This window comes from Pteropus vampyrus, unplaced genomic scaffold (assembly GCF_000151845.1).
Source record: "Pteropus vampyrus isolate Shadow unplaced genomic scaffold, Pvam_2.0 Scaffold9, whole genome shotgun sequence".
NCBI classification, from domain to species: Eukaryota; Metazoa; Chordata; class Mammalia; order Chiroptera; family Pteropodidae; genus Pteropus; species Pteropus vampyrus.
The window spans coordinates 17,089,948-17,101,920 of record NW_011888790.1 but is presented as its reverse complement, the minus strand read 5'-3'; the positions used below and the strand labels follow the sequence as shown (position 1 = coordinate 17,101,920).

Genomic DNA, 11,973 nt, shown 5'->3' with positions numbered 1-11,973 from the left:
GAAAATTGACCTAAACTAAATACTAAAGTCCTTCAGGCAAAGAAAAATGATCCCAGATGGAAGCATGTTAATGCAGGAAGAAATGAAGTTCAAGGGAAAAGATAATCACAAACTAACAAGCTAATAAAAAAAGAAAAAAAAAAATATGTGATTAATATAAAGAAGGAAAAAAAGAAGCAAAAAAAATATAGAACATATAAGACAAATAGAAAACAAATAGATGACACATATAAGCCTAATTATACTTAAGTAAAATAAAATAGTTTGACTGCATTAATAAAAGAAAAATAATGTCAGAATGAAATATGAAAATAAGCAGAACCCAACCATATAAGCCTATGAGAGTCAACTTTAAATAAAAAAACCACAGAAATGTTGAATGAGACTGGCTAGTAAAATAGATATTATGAAATTGCCAACCAAAAGAAAGTTGCTGTAATTATTAAAATATTAGAGGGAGTAGCCATTAATGCAGTTAGTTAAAGAGGAAAACTAGAGTTAAAAAGGAAAATTTTATTATGATAAAAGTTTCAATAATACAATGATTTAAGTATCCTAAATGTGTATGCCCTGCTCACATAGCCTCAAAATATGAAGAAAAATTTATAGGATTGATAGCTGATTTAGAGAAATCCACAGTCACAGTAGAAAATTTTAGCATTGTCCTGTCAATTACTGATAGAATCCCCTTACCCAATCAATCATTAAGAATACAGAAGACTTAAAAAACTCAATTAATAAACGTGAAGTAATTAAGATTTTAGTAACAATATATTTAACACCTGTAGAACTTACATGTCTTTTAAGTATACATGGAACATTTCTCCAAAGAGATTATGTGCTTAGACAATTTTTTAAATAATATTTTTTAAGGAATAAACAACATCAATCTTATATCAAACTCTTCCAGAAAATAGAAACAGAGGAAACACTTCCCAACCAAATGTACAAGGCCAATATAACCTTGATACCAAAATCTTCAGTGTTTTATAAGAAAGAAAATTTATAGGCTCACTTTTTCTTTAATATAAATGCAAAATCCTAAATAAAATATTAGCAAATCAAATTCAGATATATAAAAAGGATAATACATTATAGCTAAGTTGGTTTATTCTAGGAATACCAGGTTTAATATTTAATAAATCAATGTTATATGGATAAAATAATTTAATAATATCAAAATCATATATAGAATGACAAACTAATGATGATCATAATCATCACCTCTTGGAAAGGTAAGAAGATGCTAAGGAAGGTAACTTCCTTAATCAAATATAATTTCTACAAGAACCTATATTAAGCATTTTACTTAGTGATGTTATATTGAAAGTTTTCACCTTAAGGCCAGGAGCTAGAAAAAGACATCTGCTAATAGTAGTATCCTGTCTCATTTTACTGGAGGTAGTAGGCAAGACAATAAGGCAAGAAAACATAAAGTCGAGGCATAAGAATTGTAATAAAAGAAATAAAACTGTCGTTATTCTCAGATGGCATGATTGTGTATACAGAATATTCAAAAATTTTAAAAGATAAACTAATAAAATTAATAAGTGATTTCAACCAAGTGGCTAAATATGAGGTTAATATACAAAAATAAATATATCAGAAAACATCAAATACCTAGAAATAAACCTAACTAAAAATGTACAAGACTACTATGAAGAAAGCTACAGAGCACTGTGGACAGGAATCTCAAATGGCTTAAATAAATGGTAGGATATTATGTGTTCATGGATTTAAAAATGTAATATTCTAAAAAATCAGGTCTCCTAAATTGATTTATAGATTCATTGCAATCTCAGACAAAATCCTAATGTTTAGTGTACAAATTGACGAGATGATTCTAAAATTTGTACAGAAACAAAAATAGTCAACAGAGCAGTAGTAGCTCTTTCCTGAAAAGAAAGAAAAAGTTAGAGCTTTTATAAGACTAAATATCAAAATTTGTTATAAATTCTACAGTTATTCATATATACAATGGAATATTACTCAGCCATTAAAAAAAATGAAATCCTACCATTTGCAACGACATAGAGGTTATTATGGACCTAGAGGTTATTACGCTGAGTGAAATAAATTAGACAGAGAAAGATAAATACCATATGATTTCACTTATATGCGGTATCTAAGGAACAAAAAGAACAAACTAATCAAAAACAGACTCACAAATATAGTGGACAATTTTGGTGACGGACAGAGGGGAGGGGGTTGGGAGGCTGGGGAATGGGGTGAAGGGTTAAAGAAGTACAAATTACTAGTTGATAGTTGGGCATGGGGAGCATGGCAGAGGAAATGCAGTTAGCATTAATATGATGGCTAAGTGGAAGGCCAGGGGAGAGAGGGAGAAATTGGGGGGATCGTTTTATGAACATCTATAATGTACATCTATAATCAATGTATTGTATACTTGAAACTAATTTAAATAAATAAATTATAAAAAAATTCTACGTTTATTAGTGATTTAAGGATAAACAACAGAACAATGAGAAAAATTAAAAGAACCCACATACACAGTTACCTGAGTCTAAACAAAACTTCAACTGCAATTCACTGTGAAAAGTATGGTCTGGAAAACAAACGCTTCTGAATCAATGATATAACCAAATGTGTGTGTATGTGAGGATCTTGATCACTACCTCGCACTATTCACAACAATTAATTCCATATATATCATAGACTTAAATGCTGAAAGCTAAGATAAGTTTCTAGAATATGATCTAGGAGTAGGCAAATATATATGTTACAACAATTAAAAATTTTGTTTTTTAAATTAGAAACATTCTTTTCATCAAAATAAACCATAAAGAGGATAAAAGTAAGCTTCAGAATTTAGAGAAAATATTTGCAAGGGAAAACGAAGTAGTATTTAGCATATATAAAGAACTCCTAAAAATCAATAAGAAAAAAGAGTTACAACTCTACTAAAAAATGCACAAATACTTGATCATGTCACAAAAGTGGATATCTAAATGCCAGTAAGCATATGAAAAGGTATTTGACATTAGAGTTATGAGAAAAATGCAAATTAAAACAAAATAGCATCATAAATCTACTAGAATAGGGGTAAAGACATAAAATTACAAAGTGTTGGTGAGGATAGAGCTGCTCTAAAACTCTCATATTCTGCTGATAGAACTTTAAATTGATACAATCACTTTGGAATACCATTAGGCACTATCTACTAAACATAGGTAAATGTTATGATCCAGAAATTAAATTCTATTTCCAAAACAAATGTGACTACACACATCAAAAGACATGTACAAGAATGTTCATGACACCTTTAGTCATAACAGGCAATACTAGAAATAATTCAACAAGAAATAATCTACAATAGTAGAATACCACTTTTAAAAGTGGTATGTTTAAAAGAGTGGCATATATACAGCTACACTCAGCCACATATATAAATTTCACAGACATAATATTATATGTAGGAAGAGTACATGCTGTGTGATTCCACTTATAGGAATTTCAAAAATAGGCAAATCTAATCTATGATAAGGGAAGTATGAACACTATGGAGGCATGAGGAAATCTTCTGGAGATGTCCATATGTTCTGTATCTTAATCTGACTGGTGGTTATGTGGGTATTAACTGTCTAGAGAAGAGGGAACAGATGATCAAACTAAGGATGTAAAAGGCAAGTGTTCTGTACAGTAAAAGGTTGCTCAATTTGGTTGTAGCATATGGAAGCCACAGGGAGAAATGGTAGATATTTCTGTGTAATTTGCTGCCCTATTGTGGAATACTCAAATAACAAATTAAGGAAGTTTTTCTCACATTTTTAGGCAACAAAAAACTACTAAAGGTTGTTGAACGGAGCATAAATAAAGTCATAGTTATATTTAATGAAGAATATTTGATAAAGTGGTAAATCTGGGTGAAGTATACACAGAGGAACTTGAAAATATTCTAAAAACATGTTTACACACTGTACAAGCTTGTAAGGTGAATGCAGATGTTAAGAAAGTAGAATACTTTTTCAAGTGTTACTTGAAAAAAGTCTGTAATAGTGTCCAGAGGATAAAAATCTTAAAAACTGGTTTAGCTCCAAAATAGTACACTAAAAATATTTTAAGACCAATATGTATATGTTGTAGTTGGTACTTACCTCATGAAATGTAAAATCCTCTAAATCTATTTCTTCATATTCTTCTTCAGATTCTTCATCCTTAATAGCCTCTAGAGCTGTTGTCAGTTTCTTTCGCAAAAGAAAGCCCTTCCAAACTGCCTAAACAAAAATTTAAAGCATGTTATACAAGGTTATAGATCAAACTCCAAACCAGATTCTCTGTATTATCCCATTAGGAAGATAAAACATCTTAGATCTTAGTTTAATGGCTCAGTAATCTGTTTTCTGAACTTTATGTGACACTTAGAACTTCAAGGTAAATTAAACAACTGCATGTGTCTAAAGTTCTGAATCTCAGGAGATTTTCCTTGTAGTAAGTAGAAAAGAATCTTTAAAACTCCCTCAACTGCACATGTAGGTCAACCAATCAATTATCTGATAATTCCTCCAGGACCCATTTTAAACCAAGAAGAAAGAAATACAAAGGAAAACCAATTTTGCTAATTTTCAAATAATTATGTATAAAATAAACACACATTTAGGAAAATTTCACCGTACATAAATTGCCATATCAGAGAAGTAGTATCCTGGCCCACAGCAATGAACTAATTTCATTTTAATATAAACTAAGCACAAAATCATAGAATTAAAAATATTCAGATTCTTCAATAACCCTGGAGTAGGGAAAGTTTTCCTAACTATAACCCCAAGAACATTACAGTTTTTTTAAAAAAAGTATCTTTATATACTGCTAGGGAGTGAGTTCCAGGATATATTAAGTGAAAAAAGCAAGGTAGAAAGAGTGGGATGTTTTTCTCTTCCTATTTAAATTTTCTTTCATAGATAAATGCATGTTATCATTTATCTATAAAAGATTAGATATAAATATTTAATATATACATTATATAAACATTTCTAAATATGTATGTATATGTGGTTTCTAGTATTTAAAAAGTAAAAGTATAACTCAAAAATTAGTTATAAAAACATTAACTATAGAGGCAACAAACAGGGTAAAAGTTACAGCAATAGAAGCCAGACTTCTCCGACTATATTTTGCTTAGTTTGACTTTGGAACTGTGCACATGCTTAAGATAACTATAAAATAAATAATTATAAAAAAATAAATTCCTGAAAAAATATAAAAATATGTTTTATGCTGTGGGCATAACCATACAGAAGTTATTTAAAGTGACTTTAAAATAGATTTATTTGACTATATCCCTAGTGAGATATACAAAAGACAAATTTAACTATAAAATATACCTTAAATATGTTTTCAGTAGTCATAACGTTAGTAATATTGTTGATATTGTTAATCTGAAATATATATCGAGAAGCAGAATATACAAACAGAATATGGACAGACCATATATGACAATAGAAGTCACCCACAGCCCCTGCAGCAACCAGCCCAGAAGCCAAACCACAAACTCTGCAACAATTAGCCAAGAATGTCCAAGATCTGGTCAAAGACTGCCAGCTTTCCCATTTTTTTTGTCCCTAGTTCTAACCAACCAGAAAAAGCTGAATATGCTTTCCAAGCCAATCACATAAGACATCCCAGTTCTAGTTGCTTGCCTTCCATCTTCTCTATGCCATCGACCTTCAATTAGAGCATATTTAAAGCCTTCTCTTATTTTTTCCCCACCATAACAGTTTCCCACTTGCTTCACTTCTTTTGAGTCTATGCCAAAGGCAAGTGATGCTGGCTGCCTCCACTATTACAGCACACCCTGAATAAATAGCCTGTTTTCTTCACATTTGTATGGTCCTTGTTTATTTCCATTATGTATGTGCATGTAACACACATACGAACATACATATACACACACACATATATATGGGAGGGGGAGTGAGAGAGAAGAAAAAGAGCAGTTATGCTAACGTCATTAGGAACATGGACTTTCCATGGGTAGGGGGAAAGATGCAAATATAAAATCAGTAAAAATTCTACAGTCCTATTTTTAATTAAAAAATATTAGCATAAACCCATGGTATATATGCTTTTCTTAAAAAAAAATATATTAAGATCAGTATATTGAAAAGAATCTGAAAACAATGACCATACAAGTAGCAACAAACGCTCCTAAAATTCTAAAGCTCTGCTAAAAATCCAGATTGTAGTCTTTAAATATTATTTCAACTACGGAATCAAGAATATTTGGAGCAATGACTGAATCCAGGCCTGAGGCAAAATATATATAAAATGAATCTGGAACATGATATCACATTAGAAAGCAAGGAAAGTTTCAAAGACTACTGAACTGTATTTAAAAAGTTAACTTGAAGAGACTACCATTGACTAAGTAAGGGGCAATCTGAGCATCAAAAAGAATTATAACTGCAATGGAATTAAATATATCATATATTTAAAAAATTTATGTGTACATTATGACAGAACACATGGTGACCTCTGGAGGATGCTAGCAAAACTCATTAATCTACAAACTGGTAAATAAAGGGACAGCATCAAGTATTTCATCTGCCTTTCCAATGTAAACTGTGCCCAAGAATAACTAGTTGATTAGACAAATTTTCTCTTTATAGACATATTTTAGTTAATAAATGAAGAAATATATATATAGTATATATATATATATAGACATTTTGCAAATCATTAAAGAGAACTGATCTAGGCAGTGTTTACCAATGGCCACTAACATTCCTAAAAGAGAGGCAACCAGACATGTGTCTCTTCTCATGCGAATCAACACCTACAAAGTATTCTCAAATAAAAAACCAAAGCCAAATCATATCTGTTAGATCTTACTGTCAGTTTACATAAAACAAGAGGATGAAAAACATATTAAGTGATGCCATAGAAATGCATTTGTCAAAATTCAGATGGCATAAAACTTTACAGGACAAAAGACTGATTTCCTCAATAAATAAATTACAAGGAAAAAAAAGAGAGAAAAAGGTATAAAGGGAATTCTTCAATCGAGGCCTTCAATGACAAAGATTTATTCATTAATACAATGGATCCAGCCCAACTCACCAGGGATAGAACTTTTACAAAGATCTAGACTATAAAACATAGTGTATGTTTTTCTGATGTGATACATATAGATATCTCTCTCATGAATCTATGTCAGGAATTTAAGTCCAGCCATCTCTACTCAGTTTATGAGAAAGAAATGTGCTATAAGTAATGTTCAGATTCTTCTTCTAACTTATTTATTTCTGTCAAAGCTTCAATTTTTCTCCCAGTAATCCAACTATGATTAATTCATCTTCTTTTTACACATTCAAATCAATTCCCTGGGCAGACAACTATATCAATATTAGACATATCTGACATCTTTTTCTTCTCCAGCTACTATCAACTTACACTCCAAAACATACCATATACTTATTCCACGTTAAAAACCTTCACACACCTCTGACCATGTTCCTTTTATAATTTCTTAATATTTTGGTTTTTATAGTAGCCTAGTTCACTATAACTTATTATTCCAGTAATATGAAATCCTATGTCCTTTTTCTTCCACTGTTCTTTATACCTGGAATTCCATTCTCTTACATATTAATATTGAGCGCTATCACTTTCTCAAAGTGTATCTTATGACCTTTATATTAGGGTAAACTAAATGCAATAACAAAAATATCCAAAAATGTATATTAACTCAAAAACGATAGTTTATTTCTTGACCACATAACAAGCATTGAGATGGTAAACAAGACAATAGGGCAAGCACTTTAAAATAAAGTGATTCAAGTATCCAGGCTTTGCAGACTGCCGTCCCAACAGACAGCTTCTAAGGATGCCTCAGAGGCTGTCTTCATTTCAGCCAAACAGAAAGGGAAGAGAATAGAGTAATGTCTGTGGGAAGTTTTCTGGGCTAGATATGAAAGTGGTTCACATAGCTTTCACTCATGTTCTGTTGACTGGAATTCAGAAGAAAGGCCATGCTAAAGTGCAACGGAAGCTGGCTGTACGTTAAGAAGAGGAAAATGTGAGTTTGGGGAGAGCAGTATCACCACATCGTTTATAAGATCGTCAGTTTGTTCTAAATCCCAGGCTGTTTCTACTATATCATGCTCTGTTCTCCAAGATGGTTAGGCAGTCTAGAATTCATGTTTTAAGATGAATAGTTTTAAAAACTAGATGATTGTACTCAGGAGAAGAGAAAATGAAGTTGACCCGACTGATGATTTTAAGTACCATGATGTAACACAAAAGAGCTTTGTTTAAGTTGTGAAGAAAGGCTAAATTATGCTTGCTTTTGCTGCAGATATAAAGAAGTTCGAAATGTTCAAAAGAACATTAAACAGAGGTATCAGTCACTGAACTAGCCTTTTCATAAAGTAATGAATTTTTTTTATTGAATGAAGTAAAGCAAAAGTTCTATATTCATTTACTATTGATGGCTAAAAAGTGTATTGCTCATCAATTGATGACAAAAGAGAATTTAGACTGTATGAAATATTCATTCCTCATGTAGCAGAATAATATTTTGAGATAACAACTGAGGTTTCTTTTTTTATCTCAGAAGTTCCTTGAATCCATTTCCTTCCCCGCCCCATTCCCACAGGCATTCAGGTATTAGTAAGAGCTTCGTCTACACATTGCCCTTGGGAGTACAGTCCAGACAAATTAAGTCAACCGAAATACTGAATATATTCATGAGAACCACAGCAAAGATAATTTTCTTGAAAACTTTCACTTTAATAACAAAAGTCAGCAACTTAATTTTAAGGCTATTCTTCCAGTTGCTTAGGCCAATACCTTGGAGTCATCCCAGATTCCTCCGTATCTCTCATATACCCCATTCCCATGAACTGATAATGCCGTCTCTACCTTCTAAGTATATACATGCATACCATCAAGATAAGTCAACATATATCCTGGAATGTGATTTCTTATTACTTCTACTGCAACACTCTGGTTCGTGCTGCCATTATCTCTTGTTTCGATTACTGCAATAGCCTCCTAATTGATTTTGCTGCTTCTATTCCTGCCTTCCTACAGTATAATCACAACATAAAGTAAACTTGATCATGTAAGTCCACTGCTTAGATTCCTGAAATAGCTACCCATGTCACTCAGAGTAAAAGCCAAAATCATTATAGTAACTTAAGATTTATAAGTCTTACTCTTCTCCCCTTTACCACTTTTCAGTCACACTGGTTTCTTACTATTCTTTAAAAATTGTATCATGCTCCTAAATCTGTGTCTTTGAATCTGGCATTCTTCTGCCTGAAATAAACTTTCCCCAGATATCCAATGGCTTAAGCTCTCATTGCAATGTCACCTTTTCTGGTATTCCATATCCACCCTATTTAAATGATAAACTTTCCTTTGATACTCCTATCCCACTTTTCCTGCTTTTATATTTTTCCCTTAGTATTATCATTATCTAGCATAGTTATTTATTAATTGTATATCTTAACAGAATGTAAGCTAATAAGACTTTTATGCCAAAAAAAAAATTGCTGAATGAATAAAGGGAAGCACTTGATTTTTGTTTAGTTATTATCATTTAATTTAGAACCATGGATTTCCACAGAACTTATTTGATGTATTTATTTAGTTTATGTCTGCCTCTTCAACCAGAACGTAAACTCCACAAGGACTAAGATCTTGTATTTTTTGTTCATAATTATGTTTCCTGAGCTTAGAACAGCGCTTAACAAATAGTAGGTTCTAAAAACTATTTGATGAATGAATAAAAAAAGGATAAATGTGATCAGGTTGAATTTCAATTTGAAATCTGGCATTGGTGAGGTTGAATCAAGTCTATTCACTACTTGCTTTCTGAATTTTTAAGTTAAATGTGTATTTGAAGGAATTCAACAATTATTTTAGTATATTTTAAAATATGCTTCTAAAAACGGCTCTATAGATTAGGCCAAGTGAAACATGCTTTGACTAATTAAATGTTAACATATGTGACAACTGATACATGTGAGCAGAGGCTTTAAATATGATTACGTGGTTCATCTTGGCCCTTAGTCATGAGAATAGTATCTTCAAATTACAGACTAATCCTTCAGCCTAAATACTAAGCAGAGGCACAGCCAACTTATAGCTTACATGTCACGTGAGTAAGAAATAAATTCATTCCTTGTAAAACACTAAGATTGGGGGATTATCTATTATACAGAATAACAAAGTGGAAGATGACTAATACATCTCTTTTGCCTATTTCACCAAAAGGTAAAACTAACCTGAATAAGAATAGCAGCCTTTTCCCTCTGTTCTTGGATATTCACAGTATTTTCTCCATTTTCTTTCTTTAAAATAGTTTGATTCTTGATGTAGGAATTTGGCCAGGATCTCAGAGGTCCTGTTGCAGCAGTATGTAGCTTTGTAGAGAAATGAATCTGTCTGCGTACAATGTAACCACGCCAGTATGCCTGGATTACTGTCGCTGCCACACTATTAAGAGAAGAAAAAATTTTTAGTGCTCACAAATACAGTGGAAGATAAGAGGTCCTCATGAGCCACATTTGTAAACATGGATTGCATGAAGTATTATTTAAAAATAAGACCACATCTTTTGCTTAACTATAGTCATAGAAGTAAAGATAGTATGGAAACCTTTAACTATGTAGGACAGAAATGGGCCAGTAACTCAGGGAGAAATGTGAGTACAAGAGATTTTTGTTTGATTCTTTTAAGGAAGGAGATATTATTTAGATTTTGTATGATACTGAGAATGTCAATCCAGTATGAGAGAGGGCAAAATTAATGATGCAGAAGAGAGGAAACAAATGTAGGAGCCAAAGTTGAGCTGGCAAGAGAGAATGGGATCCTGTTCACAGGAGAGAGGTTAGACTCAGAAAGGAGGGTACCATCAGATCTTTTACAAGCTTCACTTTTCTCTCTGCCCACACAAGGCCTAGAGTTAATTCTAACATTTTCCCAGCCTACATATTTGCCAATTTTAGGCACTGAATCAATCCATGTTGTGCTTTTTCCACATCCCCCTAGGCTGCCCAACAACATTAGCAAAATTTGAATTGTAAGTGGGTTCTCAGTGTGTTTAATTATTTAACTTCTATTAAGTAGATATATTTTCCTTTCACACACAGATTATTGTAGGAATGTTATCAAGGTACTGAGTATAGTGAAAATGCTAACTATTCCGTCTTAGTTTCTCTTCAAATTCTTCAGTATACTTTAAAAGACATATGATGGAGAAATTATTCTTGTATAGTTTCTTTCTCCAGTGCACCCTTAAAACAGTTTTCAATAATTTTATAATTGCCACACACAATATTTTTTTCTTCCTTGTAATAGTGAATTTAAGGCAAAGTAGAATTAAGTGATAAACTCTGCTAGACATGACTAAATGTTTTTTTTTCCTCATAGTTACATATTTGCAGAAAATTAGAAGGAAATGATGTAACTATTTTCTCTGGTTATTTTGCATTATTTTATTACTACTTATCCTCACCATTATCATCAACTGCAGCAGCGGTAGAATTTTACCTGAACCCTGTAAAAAGAAGTCTTCAATCTATTTTGCTACAAATAGAAAATTGAAGTTAATGGGTAAAACTTCTGGCATAAGATAAACTACTGGCACTATTAATACTTGGAAAAAATAATCACTGTTAAAGAGAAAACCACAGCCCCAAATGGCATCACTTCTCCTAAAAACTCATGATACCAAAATGAGATTTAATACCTGATCTAACTGCAGTTTCAGCATTTCCCAGAAACATAATCTTGACCAACTAGTCTGGAATTTTCCAGTCAAGTCACCAGTAAGGTAATTTGCCATGTGGGTCCTCTCCATCCCCCAGAGAAAGAAGCAGCAATCTGCATGATAAAAACCCTTCCCATTCTCTTCCCCCAAAGAAAAGATGTCCAGGCGGAATGATCCTTACTTTTTTTGTTACTAGTTTCCTTGCCCCACCCTTCTTTCTATAAAAACCTTCCATT

At 32.1% G+C, this 11,973-nt stretch overlaps 1 protein-coding gene across 2 annotated transcripts in view; it reads right to left on the bottom strand.

Moving 5' to 3' along the window:
- Positions 1–11,973, bottom strand: part of LRRIQ1 (leucine rich repeats and IQ motif containing 1) — a 186,439-nt gene that overhangs the window by 91,226 nt on the left and 83,240 nt on the right. Inside the window, exons 17-19 of one of the 2 annotated variants that reach the window (XM_023521215.1) lie at positions 10,251–10,461; positions 4,116–4,235; positions 1,718–1,895 (exon numbers count right to left, since the gene is read on the bottom strand). In XM_023521215.1, coding sequence (XP_023376983.1) covers positions 1,818–1,895; positions 4,116–4,235; positions 10,251–10,461 — 409 coding nt within the window. In that variant the 3' untranslated portion in view covers positions 1,718–1,817. Of the gene's footprint in view, positions 1–1,717; positions 1,896–4,115; positions 4,236–10,250; positions 10,462–11,973 lie in introns of those variants that run through there. The other variant, XM_023521211.1, reaches the window with a different exon arrangement.